The sequence below is a fragment of the Bubalus kerabau genome, chromosome 12 (genome assembly GCF_029407905.1).
Source record: "Bubalus kerabau isolate K-KA32 ecotype Philippines breed swamp buffalo chromosome 12, PCC_UOA_SB_1v2, whole genome shotgun sequence".
In the NCBI taxonomy this organism is placed as follows: Eukaryota; Metazoa; Chordata; class Mammalia; order Artiodactyla; family Bovidae; genus Bubalus; species Bubalus kerabau.
Window position 1 is genome coordinate 24,837,389 of NC_073635.1, and position 17,913 is coordinate 24,855,301.

General features: G+C 32.8%; 1 protein-coding gene across 7 annotated transcripts in view; it reads left to right on the forward strand.

The window, feature by feature from the left end:
* The window catches only part of POSTN (periostin), a 34,800-nt gene extending 19,082 nt beyond the window's left edge, over nucleotides 1–15,718 (forward strand). Inside the window, exons 16-23 of one of the 7 annotated variants that reach the window (XM_055542315.1) lie at nucleotides 708–753; nucleotides 3,636–3,716; nucleotides 6,943–7,032; nucleotides 7,728–7,817; nucleotides 8,651–8,728; nucleotides 9,113–9,196; nucleotides 13,698–13,739; nucleotides 14,936–15,718. In XM_055542315.1, coding sequence (XP_055398290.1) covers nucleotides 708–753; nucleotides 3,636–3,716; nucleotides 6,943–7,032; nucleotides 7,728–7,817; nucleotides 8,651–8,728; nucleotides 9,113–9,196; nucleotides 13,698–13,739; nucleotides 14,936–14,973 — 549 coding nt within the window. In that variant the 3' untranslated portion in view covers nucleotides 14,974–15,718. The remainder of the gene's footprint in view (nucleotides 1–707; nucleotides 754–3,635; nucleotides 3,717–6,942; nucleotides 7,033–7,727; nucleotides 7,818–8,650; nucleotides 8,729–9,112; nucleotides 9,197–13,697; nucleotides 13,740–14,935) is intronic. The other 6 variants (XM_055542317.1, XM_055542318.1, XM_055542316.1 and 3 more) reach the window with 6 other exon arrangements.
* The last annotated feature ends 2,195 nt before the right edge of the window (nucleotides 15,719–17,913 follow it).

Sequence of the window (17,913 nt, forward strand, 5' to 3'; positions counted from 1 at the left end):
ACCATTTGCATCATTTCTTCAATAGTTTACAATCCAGCAGGGAAGATAGGACATACAGATAAAAGCAATAATTTTTCTATCATCAAATATTTTTGCTACAGAATATAAAGGGAAAGATATTTACTTATAAGAAATATTCACTAATCACAATTGTTAGGGTCTCCCTAGCTGCTCAGATGGTAAAGAATCTGCCTGCAATGCAGGAGACCTGGGTTGGGAAGATCCCCTGGAGGAGGGCATGGCAACTCACTCCAGTGTTCTTGCCTAGAGAATCCCCATATACTGAAGAGCCTGGTGGGCTAGAGTCCATGAGGTCACAAAGAGCTGGACATGACTGAGCAGCTAAGCACACAGCACAATAATTAAAGGCAAAGGAATATTTGGGAATAAACACTGGGTTGAATATTAGTAGGGTTAAAGTACCTGACAACATATGCAATATTATTTAATAAACATTTAATTTGGGATTTGCTATTTTATAATTTTTAAAACTCTGAATAACAAATCCAACCATTTTTGCCATCTTGCCCAATAGCAGGAAACTTGAAGGTGACATATGAAGACTTCATTTTTACTAAATGTAATGGTAGTTTCACTTCTTTAGTGAGAATTAAAAATCACAGTGCCAAGATTTTGTTAATACAATGACAACATTTCATGTTAGTGCAATGACTACATTTCATGATGCTAAATATATTTATTTTCAGTTTGTTCGTGGCAGTACCTTCAAAGAAATCCCCATAACTGTCTACAGTAAGTACATGATGAATATTTGTCACATATACGTGGCAAGATTTAAAAAAAAGAAAACAATAATTTTCTTTTTGTTTACTGAGATGATTGATAATCTGGTATTTAGAATTCCAAACAATGGCAAATCTCATCCCACTTGAAACAGGGCTTGCAGTCTGGAGGAGACCTTTCAGCTTTGACTATCCTCTTCAACTCCAATGAACCACTTCTTCACTCACAGCTTGATACAATTGCTAGCATGGCAAAGATGCAAGGGAGAAAGTCATGCATTCCAGAGCTCTGAAAATTCAAATGTGTGGAAATAGAAATAATATTGTTGAAACATTTCTAGCTCATTCCACTCTAAAGACCTCAGCTATCTAAGGGCGGACTGTCAGAGAATTCTAACGTTTATGGACTGGTGGTTCAAAAAACTCTCCCCATTCAAAATTGGATTAAGGAACAAAAACATTGTCAGGTGATAAACCTAGAATTTCTAGATTCCAAGGTTTCTTTTATTCCTGACTCTACCAGATTATCAAAATTAAACCTCTATTTCTTAACTATGGTAAAGATATTTCATTTGCATAAATGTTAACTCATAGTATTTCTTATTCAGTGTAGTTTTTTCTTTCTTTGTCTTTTCCTCTTTTCTACTGCAGCTTTCAAAGCAGAAATTCTTTTTCATTTTGTTTTGACTCTACAGTTCAACACTCAAAACATATCAATAGCTAAAGCGTTGCTCCCATTTGTACATTTATCTTGGCTAGAATTGTTCTATTTTATACTGTGAGCATCCTGTTATTTAATTAAGAAAATTTTCCTTTAAGATTTACACCAGATATGGAAAAGGCATAAAGATGATGTAAGGAGCAAAACAAAATGTCTGCTGTTCTTACTGATTTCAAGTATGTGATAATGACATGGACAATCTTAGCATCAGGCCAGATCAGCACTGTTTCAAACATTTAGTTGGAAATAGTTATACTTCCACATGGTTTAAATTCCAGTCTGGAAGTATACAGTCTTGTTAAAGATATATTTTATAAAAAATCAAAAAACGTTATGAGCTCTATTCATCAGAAATGCTATGTCATCTTCCTCCATAAAAATTATGTCTGCACTACATTTCCCTACTTTATCCATGAGAGGTTCACCATTTTCTCTATATATCAATGCACTATTTTGCTTACAATGACCTAATATATTATAATTCCTTTATTTTCCTCTGCTTACATTGGATACCTACTCACAGAGAATAATCTACATTTTATGAAATTATGCAAGTCTAATGAATCTTGTCTACCTACTCACAGCTCTTGAAAGAGCTCTGAGATTTACATTCTGATGTGGAATGTTTCTTTAACTCCTCTCTGATGTGTAAGCTGTTACTTGGAAGCATAGTTCAGATAGAGGTTGAGACGAATTAAACCAAAGATTCCATTTTCATGTTCCTTTATTGATCTGTCTCTAAAATTTCTTTGTCTTATTATGCACTATTCTTGTCCCCCAAATACCTTACATATTAAATTGTATGGGGGAAAAATGCTCTCTAGTATATGTTGCCAAATATATGACATTTGAGGTGGAGAGGAATAAAATCAGTATTTAATCTTCATCCTTTGACCTGTCAAAACTATTTAAGTATTCAGAAAAGCAAAACTGAAACAGATCTAGGAACCAAATAAATATTCTAAACTTCAAGTTCCTTAACATGAAGTGAAAATTTAAGCTAAAGCTAAGTAACCCATTCTGCTAGTAGCAGCAGAGAGCTCTATGGATTTGACCTTCATGGAAAGGTTTCTCTGTGGCTAGACCACCTGTGGAATGGATAACTAGACACACCAATTTGATATATTGCAGAGTTTCCTAATTTGAGATCTCAACATGTTAAATCTGAAATAACTGAAACAGTCACAATTAAGCCCTGGTATCCATATTAATTCAAAGAGTTGACACAGATACACATTTCAAACACCTGAAGTGAAAATGTGACAGAAATCCAAATGTACTAACATCTTGCCTCTAGTGTGTCAACACAATCTATTACATCTGCACAGACAGCTTTAGTTCCTTATCTAATGACTCCATCTTTTAAGGCTCTAATTAGAAAGGATAAAAAGTCAGTAGCTCTGGTATCTGACTCCAGAGGCACACTTCCAGTTATCTATGCAACCAAAAGCTGACCAAATGGTTGGCTGCTATTTTAAATATATTTTGCACATAATTATTTCAGTTGGGTGGATGACATAGATTCAAAATACATAGCTTTCAGTTTAAAAATGATGATGATGATGATGAAAATTATAGTCATTTTAGCCTGTAACAAATATTTAAATACATGATCATTCATATTTGTTGCATAGAGCTCATGGCTGCCTGACTGAAAAATCCATTCTTAAGTATTCTGAACTAATTTTTTTTTGTATTTTCCTTTCTATGTCACTGTCTTCAAATGCATGAAAAATATTTCAAGTCTTTTTCTTTCAATGTCTTCTTCTGAGAAAGAACCCAACAATGCAATTTAAGATATTATGAATTGTATGAAATTAATCATGTTTATTTGTCTTTGTTGCTACGCAGCCAGTATTTTCAAGAAGTACAAAAGAAGGTAAAGAGCTTTAGTGCTGCAGCTCAAACTTGTAGATTTCTAGGTAGGATTCCTCACACAGAAAGTATATATTTCACTGCAACAAATCAAAGTCACTGGACTTCAGAGTTCATCTGGACATGAGAAGATACTAGATAATTACTATGAATTATTTCCTGTATGTGACTGCCTGAACATATTACCACATCTGATACCTCAGTACCCAACAAAGACCAAAGGGGGAAAAAAAGACAATTTCATTCAGGTTGTTTTTATGTAAGCATCATTTATGTTCCACTTTCTATACTTTCAGCAACTAAAATTATAACCAAAGTTGTGGAACCAAAAATTAAGGTGATTGAAGGCAGTCTTCAGCCTATTATCAAAACAGAAGGTAAAAATCAATGTATACATGGTTCCTTAAAAATCCATGTAATAGACTGATTTCTATGAATGTATCTACATTCTTTTTGAAACTAACATGCTAAATATTTCCATATCAATGGCATGCTTATTTAACAGCAGAATGCGGAATGCAAGTTTATTTAGAAGAGTAGATGTGCATTCCTAATAACTTCAGTACATTTGCTTGTATTTGATGTCATTTGAACTTAATTTGCCATTGCATTAGCACTAGTACCCAGATACTCACTAAACAAACCAATTCTGAGCTTTCTTCCCTGCACCTGGACTCTTTCAGAGAGTGTACTCTTTATACCTGTGTTTCCAGTCTCCCCCATATCAATCTCTTTTATACTGTTACAAGGTGTTCCAAAAAAGTGCACACATTTTTTAATTCAACAAACTCAGAGAGCACAGAAGCTGTATATTGAAGAAAACTTTTAAAATGTACATCCACACATGATATACTTTTTAATTAAACCACTAGGAACAGAGGAAATAAGTAGTTGGTACAATGAATCAAACCTTAGAATCCGTAATTCCAGCCTTGAATGTGTGTGTATATTTTACATATTCTTATATATATAGTATTATATATTCTTATATGTATACATATATAATACATTAAATAGGCATATATACTTATTTCCTGATGTTTCATACTAGAATATTAAATCAGGTCACTTTTCTCTCTACCCCTACTCTCTGTTAGCCAACTCAAATATTTCCAACGCCCCCTTCATTTCATGTGTTTTAATAACTTCCAAAGGATAAGATCTTTAGAATTTTTATGTCCAAGTCTAGCCATCTTAATGTGGTGACTAGTCACAGAAAAAAGACCAGGTTATCTTTTCATTATCCTGAAAGAAGAATAGAACCAGTCTTCAAAAAAACAACAGATTATGTCATCAGTCAAATATTAAGAAAACTATTCCTGTAATTATCTTTGATTTGGGAATTTCTTCTCATTTTATAAATTGAGATGGCAACTTCCTGAATACTTTTGACTCCTCTAAAAGTGAGTCATTACTTAAAACTTAGACATTGGAAGTATGTATGTTAAAGTGTATTTCCTAGTAGTTATCTATATATTTATACATTCTTAAAACTTAAAGTTGAGGTATTTGAAATCTGTGCTTTAGAGAAACAAATACCGTGCCTATTGTCATTGGAGCATTTGATGGCTCTTGTATAGTGATGAAGAGAACTTGGGGACCTCCCTGGATGTTCCGTGATTAGAACCCAGTGTTTTCATTGTGGTGGCCCAGGCTTCATCCCTGTTTGGAGAATTAAGATCCTGCAAGCCGTGTAGCATGGCCAAAAAAATAAAGTTAAAATAAATAAAATTAGGTTGTTTAAAGAGAGAATTTGGTGCTTTAAGAAATCAAATCACAGACATTTTTGTTTAGAAAATGTTTCTTGATCATTTTAATGAAAAAATAAAATGGTCCTTAATTTTAAAATTCTTGTACTATTTTTTAAAACTTAGATTCCCTAAAATAGCGTATAATCACTTGCACACATCTTCTTCAGTAGAAATCATTCAGACGCACTATTTTTATTTTCCAAGATTTGTCTCTTTTCTTTCAAGCTTCTTCTTTCAACCCATCTACCTTCCCAATCTTTGTGAACAGGATTCTACTGTATTACTGTTTTTTCAATTAGGAACACAATGGAGCATCAACTCTACTTGGGTTCCTCCTACGAAGGGAACTAAGATGAAAAATGGGATCATGTCACCTGTGCATTAACAACTCTTCAGTTAAAAAATTTGGAAATTTGACTTTGTATAACATAATGAGGGAGACAAATATTAATACTTGCCTTGGCAGCCATCTATAATTGTGTCATCCTAGGATTGCTACTGGCCTTTCCTTCTCACTGTTTAAACTTTTGCTGATTCATTGGTAACTCTTGAATTCTTACTACATATATTAGACTCCAATTTAGGATGATTCTTAGAAAAGGTACTTAACCAAATTTTAGAATTAGGAATAAATCAACTGAAATTCAATTCAATAAATACTTACTGTACCCTTCCTGTGCTGGGTATTTTCCTAGGTGCCTGCCAGAGTAAATATGAAAAAAAAACTTTTGGTAGTAAATTCCTGCCTTCATAGAACTTAAGGGTGGAGGATGTTTCTCAAATGCTAGTTGAGGCTCTTCTAAAGAAATGTCTACTTGGATATTTTATTGACTCACTTCCTGCTCTTAAACTCCTTAGCTGTTCTTTCCCTTTGAAGTTTCCACACCTTAAAAACTTGGCCTTATGTTTTGATACTCAATGTCCCTTGACCCCATAGATCAAATATTATGGTGTGAAATACTTATTGTTTGAACCAGCTGTACTCTTGTTTCATTATTTTAGATCTTCCTAGACTTTTTAATTCTGGGTAATGGTGTACACTGACAATTTCTGGACAAACAAATAAACCTTCTCAAAGATAAGGATATATAGTTCCATTCAACTGTTAAAGGGTGTTACTGTATGAGTTAAATGTACTGAACTTCTCATCTAATTACTATGTAGTAATGTAGTAATCAGCTTTCTAACATTCAAAATGATTTTCTCTTGGAGCAAAATCATTTTGCAAGTCAAATGTAACACAACTTTTGCATTTGAAGGACTGTTTAACTATTAATTAGTAAATATTTGCAGCATTCACATAGAGAAGGTAAGTACTCCCATTTTCCCATAAAACCTGAAAATCGTACCTTAAAGGTAGGCATAAAGTTGTGCTTTTCTGATGTTTAGTTATGCCCATTAGATAAAAAATATACAGAGTAGTTAAAAATTAAATTTAAAATATAATAAGAAAAGCAAGTAATAGACATCAGTATGGTAAAGTAAGATCTACACTAGCTATCATTAGAGCAACTGAAAGTTGTACAGACTGTGTGATTCACAAAGTATAGTCATATATAACATTTTGTGTAATCAGAATTTATAACTATGAATAAATGGATCAATTAAACATTAATTTAAGTGCTAAAGCTGATGAAATTCATTTTAGTAGCACACTAATTGACCCAGGAGTCATTTGTTCTCCTAAATAGTACTCAATCTGAAGACAATGGGAACTGTTTAAAACCGATTTCATAAAACCTGAAAGCACTTTGACATTTGAGCAACACCAGTGTTGAAATAAATTTCCTGTTCTGGTAAATTTAAAGGACTGCATTAACATGATAATTTGTCTCCTAAAACAATGCCTCAGGACGCACAATACCAAAGGTCAAAATTGAAGGTGAACCTGAATTCAGACTGATTAAGGAAGGTGAAACGGTAACTGAAGTGATCCATGGAGGTGCGTTCTGTTTCCCTAGCCTACTTAGGATCACTGTGAACATTTTGATATTGTACTGGTTTAAATATATTGAATATCTGATGTTTTCTCTTGACTTTTATACACATTGGTGGAAAGCTTTTATTAGTTATGGATTCTTATTAGCCAATCAATTAAAATACAGTTTACCTTTTAATGGATCTAGTTGGAATCGATTTTACCATTAAATCACCAGGTCCCACAAAACCATCCTTACTCTGCATATGCAAGGATGATTATGAATATAATGAAAACAATCACATCAATACCAGATAACATGTTGGTCTTAGAAGAAAGAATGAAAATTCTATAAGATTAATAAGCCACAGCTAGGACTTATTATGAGGTTCCCATTCTAATGATGTTGTAATTCCTTGGATTCTCCCTAAATGCTCATTGCACAGTCAGGAGACAAGTATGACATGGAGTGTTAGCTTGACAGTTGGCTCTCTCCTTTACCCAAGATTCAGGACATGACTACTAGCCTTTAGACCTCTATTATCTGAATTTATTTGAGATATGTTCTCCAAATGATTATGATTGATTTCTAAATGTTATTATTGTGAGAATTACATTTAATCAACTGTACATTTAATACATTTAATTAAATGTCTAGCTTATGGCCATTTAGACACCATACGAGGACAAATCAAAGGCATTTTTCTTCCCCAATTTAGAGCCAATTATTAAAAAATACACCAAGATCATTGATGGAGTGCCTGTGGAGATAACCGAAAAAGAAACAAGGGAAGAACGAATCATTACAGGTAGTCTTTAATTCAATACTATAGAACACTGTGTGTGTGTGTGTGTGTGTGTGTGTGTGTGTGTATGTGTGCATTCAACGCAACTCTATGGACTGTAGCCTGCCAGGCTCCTCTGTCCATGGGATGCTCCAGGCAACTATGCCTGGATTACAAAGAGCAAATCACATTTAATCCTAAAATATCTCTATAAGATTCATTAAAGAGGCTTAAGTCATTTTCGTGGTGGTTACTGAAGTTATTCATTTCTTTTTTGGTAGAAATAATACTAACTCTAAATATATAATCTATGTTTTCTCCTGAATTGGAAATTTGGGAGCAAATCTATAAGCATGTGTTTTTATTATGAATACACATATATGTATTATATAATACATTATCTTCACTTTGCTATTTATTAATGAGTTACTAAATCCTAAAAGAAAAACCATTCCCTCCTTTGAATTTTCCATTAATCTTAAGGTCTACACACCAAAATATATGCAAGTTAGTATAAAACAATTTATAAATAATTTCAGTAAACCTCTGTATCAGTCTGCCACCAATGAATTAGCATTAAATTCTGAGTTCAGCTATTTTATAAGTATTTGTTTAAACAAGCAGTCAGCAACTATGGCCCATGCCATCTTTTAATACTTATGTAAATAAAGTTTTATTGGAACATTATGTGACCATTCATTTATAATGTCTATGGCTATTTTCACACTACAAGGGCAAAGTTGAATAGTTGCAACACCAACCATATGACCCATAAAGTCTAAATTACTATCTAACCATCACAGAGGAAGTGTGCCTACTCTTGTTTCAGGTCTTTTTGTAAACTGTCTTTCCTTTAGGTCCTGAAATAAAATACACTAGGATTTCAACTACAGGTGGAGAAACAGAAGAAACTCTGAAGAAATTGTTGCAAGAAGGTCAGTATGTCTAGAAAAATAAGAATGTGACTTTCTTAAGCTATCTATTTATATCAAATTCTAAAATAATCTTTGAGGACTTTTACATTTTCTACTCTATCTCACTCCTTTGTTCGAGTTCCATACCAACACAAGAAAAAAAAATCCAAAGATAGGAAATGAAACTCAGATGATAGTCATGTTGATGGTTTTGTTCTATATTTGTTATATTGTTCAACAACTTTGTAAGAAAATTGGCTTATCAAAAAACAGCACTAAAAACCAAGAAAGAACCAAGTGTTGGTCTGGAATTTATTGTTTGGCAGATGCCATTATGTATCGCATCAAATCTCCAGCCTTTTTATTACATAAACCAATTTCTGCTATAAACATGTATCCTCTCAGAGGTCACCAAGGTCACCAAATTCATTGAAGGTGGTGATGGTCATTTATTTGAAGATGAAGAAATTAAAAGACTGCTTCAGGGAGGTTAGTAAAAGGGAAACAACTAACCCACTTAACAGGTTCTGATAACTGAGTTCTTCAGCTTTTTAAAGACTGAGCATTCAGGTTTGTTTGTTTCTTAATTAGGTTAAAAAACAGCATCATGTCTGTCTTAACAGATTGATTGGGTCAATGGTGGTTAAAGTAAGAGGTATAAAGAAAGAATTACTAGTTTAAACAGTCTTTAAAAAGTTCAGTGGGGAGCAATGAATATTTTTTTGCTCTGATACAGACAACTGTAAGGATATTCTTAGTATGTGAAAGGGGGATGCTTTTAAAATTGGTAATTATTAAAAGAAGCCCAAATTGAAATAATTTTTATATTTTAAAAAATGTATTCACTGCCCCCACAACCATAATAAAAGGCATGTTTATAAATTTTTTTAAGTGCATAGAACTAGCAAAAAAAAAAAATTGCATTTAGCAATTTTATTTTCCAAAACTACATTCTCAGGAATGGGTTATCTGTTTCTTCTAACAGTTCAAGTGATAATCTATATCTGGAGCTGTAAATTATTTTGCATATGAAATTAATTTTAATCTTTAAAATATGGAATGTTCTCTGTCTATGGCATTAAAAGGATCTACTTTTAAAAGGAAAGAAGAAAAAGAATTCAAAATCTACACAAACTCTCAATGGTAATTACTCAAAGAAGTTTGACTAAACTAATTTCTAATTCATTTTATTAACAAAAAAAGTACTTAAGAAATTGTTTTAGAGAAACAAGAATTTAAATTATCTAGAAAAATCAAATATGTTCTTTGAAATGTACTGTGAATTAAGAAACACAGCTTAAGTTTAGTGTTTATCCAAAGTATGTTTCTCATTAGCTTTTATGCTTAAAATTTTAAAAATTATAGTACTATGTCCAAGAAGTTGTAATTTCTTTTGGGACTGTATATATTTTTAGCAATTCCTGTTTTATTCTTCTTTATTTTTACATAGGCAGAATCTCTTACATAATATTGATGCTGTTCAGCAATAGTAAAAATTAATAATTTTTTTGAGCCAGTGATTGAATTTCCCCTCAATAGAAAAATGTGTGTCTGAAAAATACAAGACTTCCTTTTAGACTGCTGGGAGTATATGACACTCCCAAAGCCACAGTAGAACCAGTTTCCTATAAGCTATAATACAAAATTTACTCATCTACATCAAAATGCTTACACTCTACTAGAAAAAAGGTGGGGATTTGAGTGAATAAATGCAGACTTTGTGAAAATTAAGTTGAATTCTTTTTTTTTCAGTCCTTGCCATAGTAAGCAGCTTTGTAGAATGGCAGTGCTTTTTAGAGAATGAACCAACTAGTAGCCGCACTTGTATATATTGCTTTAATTTATTTAGACTTAAACTTCAGGTAAGTATGTTTTCCTCCCCTTCAATACGCCCCTGTTATCAAGTCCCTTATAAACAACGAACTGAGTTTTGAAGAATAACTTCGGCCAAAAGAAGATAATACCGGTTACAAGAATAAGATAATCTACTTTTAATCAATAGAAATATAATCCTTCTTTAATTCTGGTTCCTGTTCATCCCAGAGGTTGATTCCTTTATCTTCCAGTGTTTGGTTTCTCTACATACTTATAAAGCATTCATTTTGTCAATATCACAACATAAATTTAATAGTTTTTTAAAAAGATGTTATATTTTATATTGGAGCATAGCCAGTTAACAAAGTTGTGATAGTTACAGATGCATACACAGCAGAGCTGTGCCATAAATATAGATGATTGAGCCACACATATACATGTATCCATTCTCCCCCTAACTCCCCTCCCATCCAGGCTGCCACATAACATCGAGCAGAGTTCCATGTGCTATACACTAGATCCTTGCCACAGCATACATTTTTATCAAAACATTTCCAAGGATTCTTTTCTCGTAAGGAAGGCAATATAAGTGGTATAGTTACTAATACCTGGACATTAACTGGACATTCTAGTTTTCTTTTTCCAGCCCCGTAAAACCACTGGGTCAACACTGAGTAACAAGTATCCTCTTGTCTAGATCCCAAGAAACACCAATGAAGCTGGTGTGAATAAAGATTATGTCATGCAAGATAGGCTTTTTTTTTATTTCTTTCAGAATATTGATAATTGATCTATAGCTAAACTATGGTCTTCGTCTCAAAGCTTGTAGTTTTCTATCTGAACTGCTCATTTTGTGGTACATACAGTACACTTTGGTGAATTGAATGCATTCCTCAATCATTTAGGTCATGTTTATAAACTTGGCTAAATGGTCAATTGGGTACTAATATTATGATTTGTTATTGAAACACTTCAGACCCCTTAACTAAAAATTCTTCTCAAAAATGTGTACAATTGTTCACTCTTCTCTTAAATAGAACTACATTTACTGAAACTACTGAAGTAATTAAGGGAAAATTGCAGAGAAGTAGGCTATGGAGAAAGGAACAACAGCAAAAAAACTGTTTGAGAAGGTTTTGATAAATCTGCCAGTATAACATTTGAAGATTTATGGCCTCTGTACGAAACAGAGGATCAGGTCCTAGGTCTGGCTTCCAATCTGGGCTCCCACTTGAACTTAAGTAAACTGATGTGTTTCTGCCTTGTTTTCTTAATCTGGGAAGTGGGGATGGTAATGTTTCCTACATAAAAATGAACCAATATATGAACAGCACTTGGAATAATGTTCACTGCAGAATAATAATGTTCTCAGTGATGTTAGCTACTATCAGGATTATGGTCAATTCACACTAATATGGTCAACAAAGTAATATTTTATGCTCTACTTTAAATTTACAAAGTCATAGCTATGTAAAAATACAACAATCTTGCAGATAATTGGGTGGAAACACTTTGTGTGTTTAAAGAAACATGGTGGGGAGGGGCATTTTCGTGGGATCATTCCAATGACTGGTTTACCTTAACACTTGCTTCTCTAAACACAACATACAAGTGTCATTCAGTTTGAAATGGCAGAGAGCCACTGAGAGAAAATCTGATTTTCTGCATTTTAATTAAGCTTTTCTTTAAGAGATATTTGTTTGCCACAGTGTATATTTTTTATTTTAATTTTGTCATTGCCAAATAGTAATAAATTAACGTTAGTTAATTAGATGTGCATTAATCAGATGCTGCCAAATTTATAAAAGAAAATTGAGTGTAAGTGCTTGTTTTCAAAAGTAATGTTGAAATCTTGTTTTAAGTTGCATGATAAGTGCTCTTTGGAATTAGTAAATCCATTTTATACAATGATTTCCATCTTTTCTTGACAATATGTTATAAGCCATTTTTTTGTGACCAAACAAACCTGAAGTTAAGGGAAATATATCAGTTGGAGCATACTCATAATTCAGACTTTTCTATCTCAACTAAACTCTCCTCGTCTATCCAATCTGAGGAGGTTTTCCATAGTTCTGCATTTTACTATAGTATTAATGCATATGATAAATGGTTATGTAACTTATATCCAGGCAGAATAAAAAGACATGCTGGAAATGTGCTATGTAGACAGAAACATAATTCTTCAAAAAATGCTTAATATTTTTTTTTTAATTCTTGACATTATATAGTCAAAAATATTGTTGGTAATAGTTTCATGTCTTACTTTTATGAGATTTCAGAGAATTGAAAAAAATATATTTGTATATCATAGAAAAATTTTGACTTCATTGTTGAGTACAGATAATATATAAAAATCAAGAAGTCAAACTTTGGAGAAAAAGTAAAGAAGGTAAGCAGAGAAGTGAAGTTGCTATAGGGACCATATTTATTCTTTGATCTCAAATGTCCAACAACAGAATGAAAATGTGAATTTCAGTTGACCAAGTAGTCTTGTCAATAAGTTAACAGAAAAAATGAAGAACTGGGAAATATTTTGCAAAATATTGCATTGTATGAACACTGAGTTGTTATGAACACTTGAAATTCTAAAATATGAACTCTTATTATTTTTAACTTTTTAATTTTTAAATTGTCTTGTCGGATTGGAATTCAATTCAGGAATTGAATTGGTACAAACTTCTTGAATTGCTTATTGGCATATTTCACATATTAAAAGTTAATCAAAATTAAGTTACATGAGAATTTTATAGAGGCAGAAGTCTGATATATCATAAATAGGAATGACTAGGAAAAAAATGAGTGCATAACTCTGGGAATATACTTCTGCTAAACTTCATGGGATGTTAGATATTCTTTCATCATAAAGTGATGCCTTTTATAAAAAGGATGAAAAGTAAGTCATGTAAGTCACTTACTCCATGCAAAAATGGAACACCATCTGGGGCTCCACATACCATAATAAAACAATATGTTTTGCAAAAATAGTAAACATTCATTATGATATAAGGAAAACAAATGTCTGTTGTCAATGCCAAAGTCTCACTATTCCAGGAGAAAATCTAAATGTTTAAGTGATGTTTACTTAAAACTTTACACTTTTCTGCTAAACTGTGTTTTCCTGTCTCATGTTAGCCATAACTTCAAAGTATTTTTAACTACAACTGTTTAATTTCAGACACACCTGTGAGAAAGATACAAGCCAACAAAAGAGTTCAAGGTAAATATATTGATTATGGTAATTTGCATAAATGGCACACCTGTTAATTAAGACAAAACAAAGGAGAGTATTTGAATATACTTTATTTTAAGCAAAGTATTTCGATGATATGAATTAGAAAATAAATCTTTCATATCACTCACTATTAATAAAATGTAAGAAAAGCAAACATTAAAGGAAAGAAAATTATACTCATGTAAACTGTTAAATATATTGAATCACTGGGGTAGACTAAAGTAGAGTTAATTTGAAAAGAAATCTTTGAACACCAAAGCTGAGTAAAAATAAGTTGCAGGTACACCTGAACTCTGTGAAACTATTATTTAAGATGAGGCTGCAGTTTGAGACAAAAATAAATTCAAAGCTATATATACTGTACACTTATAGGAAATGATTAATATATCTATGTACAAAATGTTGATATAATGTGTAGGTTATATACATGTATATAACACCTATGCATTATAACTTTATTTATAGCTTCATTTATGTGCATTTTCTCATCTTCACTTAGGATACCTTATATTCTGGTACAATCAAATATCAAAGATTTCCTTTGTGGAACTTAGAATTACATACTACTAGTCAAAAGAAATTGCAAGGCTTATAAATGCATTTATAGGCATATCTGATTTTAATCTAGTCCAATATAGACATTTGAAACTAAAGACTCAATTGTACAAATAATTTTTAAGTGAAAACTTTATCATGGATTTCTTTTAAACATGCAAAATCATCCAAATTTTCTAAGGAAATAAAGCATAACTTTATTATGTTCATATACCTTTGATCAAAAGATGACTTGGTTTCATCATAAACAGAATATTATTAAGAAAACATAATTTAACATTTATTATAATAAGAAATAATAGTCTTTTATAGATATAATTATGCATAAAATGGGGCTTTGCTGATGGCTCAGTGATAAAGAATCTGCCTGCAACAGAGGAGACGCAAGTTCGATCCTTGGGGCAAGAAGATCCCTGGAGGAGGGCATGGCAACCCACTCCAGTGTTCGTCTGGAGAATCCCATGGACAGAGGAGCCTGGTGGGCTACAGTCCATGGGGTTGCAAAGAGGTGGACATGACTGAAGCCACTGAGCATGCACCCATACACATGAGTAAAATATCATATTGTTAAACACTATAATTTCATCCTATTTACAATCTATGTTCTCTGCCTTCTTCCTAATCAGCATCTAGAAGACGATCAAGGGAAGATCGTCCTCAGTGAAAATCCAGACACCAGACCGCAAAGTTTATACAACCCTAAACCAACAACCTGGTCTTAAAGGAAAAATATGAAAGCCACTTTGATGTGAAGAATGAGCCAAGACAAAAGAGCAATTGTTGAACAATTCTGAATGCAGTCATTTTTTTTTTTTTTCTGAATGAGAAACATGAGGGAGATTGTGGGTTTAGCCTCCTGTGGGATAGAATCTGAGAGAAACATAACATCTTACAGATTTTTACATCTTGACATGAAGAGTCCTAGCCGGCTTTGGAATCCACGAGAGAAAATCCTTGTCACTGGATTCATTACAATTCAAATCTCTGAGTTGTGACCTGTTATCCCATTGAGAAGATTGAACCTTGAATTTACATATGGAGAGATAAAATGCATGCAAGGAGTTACCTCTCCATGGGAAATGGGTAAATAAAAATGGGTGCTCAGTAGTAAAAAATGACAAAACCAAAACTTTTACATCAAAAAGCTTTGCACATTTCTAATAAAATGTGGGTTTACTGGCAAATTATGTTATTTCTACAACTAATTTTGTACTCTTGAAATGTTTGTCTTATGCTTCTTGCAATACATAGTTTTTATCTCAAACATTTCAATAAATCCATTTTTCAGGTATAAAGACAATTATTTCAAATGGGTAATTCAAAAAAAACTCAAGGTTTAAGTTAATTAGAGGTTTGGACTTGGGAACAGGACTTTATACCTCTTTTTTATATATAACAAATATTCATTAAAGGAGATTGAATGAATTTAGTGTTTTTTGAATTTTTAAAACTATTATGATACATAAATAATCATTATACAATGAAGCAATAATTAAACATCAACTGAGTATATAATATAACCCCTGAACTGTGCTAAGCTGTGAGGATTCAAAAGAGGAATGAGACAACTACTGTTTTCAAAGGGCAAAAAGACAAACCAGTAGCCCACAATGTACCATGGACTGTTAGAGAAGAATAAACGGCACTATAGGAGCACCAACACTTCAGTTAATTATTCCTAGGCTTAAGCTAACTTAGAAGGAGCCAAAGACATGCCTTTAATGAAGACTTGAAGTAACATAAGTGTCCATTTCATGACAAAAGAGAAGAAGAAAACTATTTGTTTGCTGAGAATGATAAAGAGATTTGTTTGATCTACTCAGATCTCAACAAATGTCATCCTTATCTTGGACCAGAGATAAGAGCTGGTAGGGATCAGAATCCATACTGCTGAGAAACCAACTTGTCATAGCTTGATTAATTATACCATGTGTTGAATTTAGCAATCAAAAGACTGTAAAACTGAGGAAAACCAAAACAAAGATATCTCTTGGGTCAGAGGCTCAGTACTAGAGTACTACTAAAGGAACCTGGAGAGAGCTGAGGTAGCTGAAAAGCTTTAGTTCTTTGAGTAGCAATTGAAGTAAGTAAGTGAGGTGTTAAGTTCCGGAATTGCTAGATAGCATGGGTTTTCCAGAATGCTTTCTAGTTTACATAGTGGTGAGATTTATGCCCAGCACTTAAGAGCCCTTGCCAAGAAATAAAATGTCCTACCAACTCAGTACTCAGATAGATATCTTTGGACTTTGATTTCAGCTGGACAGACCATTGCCATGACTTAACCAAAATGATTCAAAGGAGGTGGTTATGTAAAGTGGCACTGGTGGAATATACTAAACTAATATCAAGATAAATGGCTGTTCTAACCAGACAGCATACTAACCTTCTGAAAGATCACAGGTTGATTGCATAGAACAGAAAGTACATGGATTCATTCACTTCACTCCCTTCAGGGTTTGCTTTTGATAATGAGCTGAGTATTGCAGAGTTTGACCTTGAACATGGTCATCATAGACAATAGAGATGAACTTGAGGTATTTTTAAAGACTGTCACCTTTAAGTTTTAAGGCCCTGCTTTTTAAATTTTTTTTGTACCATAGAAGAAAAAAAATAGTATTTGCTAAACATTCATACAAAAATCTAGCATATCTCTGGTAAAGGATAGCCAACTGACACATGTAAATATATTTAAAGATAAAATTTAAAGATAAATTATTGATAAAATAGAAATAACAACACAAGTAAAATGATATAAGGTTAAGCTGTATGAAGATAAATCATCTAAAACCACAAAATAGGAATTTAAAATAGATAAATAATAAATAAATATCCTACCAGGGCACTTTCTACAAAGGGAAGCTGCAGCATAGTATATGCTTTTATACACAATATTTATTCCTTTAAAAATTCTGAAGAGTTTTATTATCTCCAGTTCTATATGAAAACCATGAAGCTCAAAGAATTTGCATCACTTTTATTTCTTTTTTTAATATAAATTTATTTTAATTGGAGGTTAATTACTTTACAATATTGTATTGGTTTTGCAATATATCAAAATGAATCCTCCACGGGTGTACACGTGTTCCCCATCCTGAACCCTCCTCCCACCTCCCTCCCCGTACCATCCCTCTGGGTCGTCTCAGTGCACCAGCCCCGAGCATCCTGTATCACGCATCGAACCTGGACTGGCGATTCGTTTCATATATGATAATATACATGTTTCAATGCCATTGTCCCAAACCATCCCACCCTCTCCCTCTCCCACAGAATCCAAAAGACTGTTCTATACATCTGTGTCTCTTTTGTTGTCTCGCATACAGGGTTATCATTACCATCTGGCCATCACTCAGCTTACCACATGTTCATTACCCAACAAGCACAACTTGAATAAAACAAACACACTTGTGTTTTGAAATTGTGCTTACTCTGCACTGCTTGATTTCAGCTCTTTTTCTAACCATCCTCTGCATAAGTAGCATTGAATTTAAGGTTGAATTTTGAAATAACCCTTTCTAGTTAAGTCTGGTGTACAAGGTTTTCCACACTAACTTTGAGAAATAAAGCTCTATAGAGATTTCTGTTGAGATTATGGTATCCAAGCAGC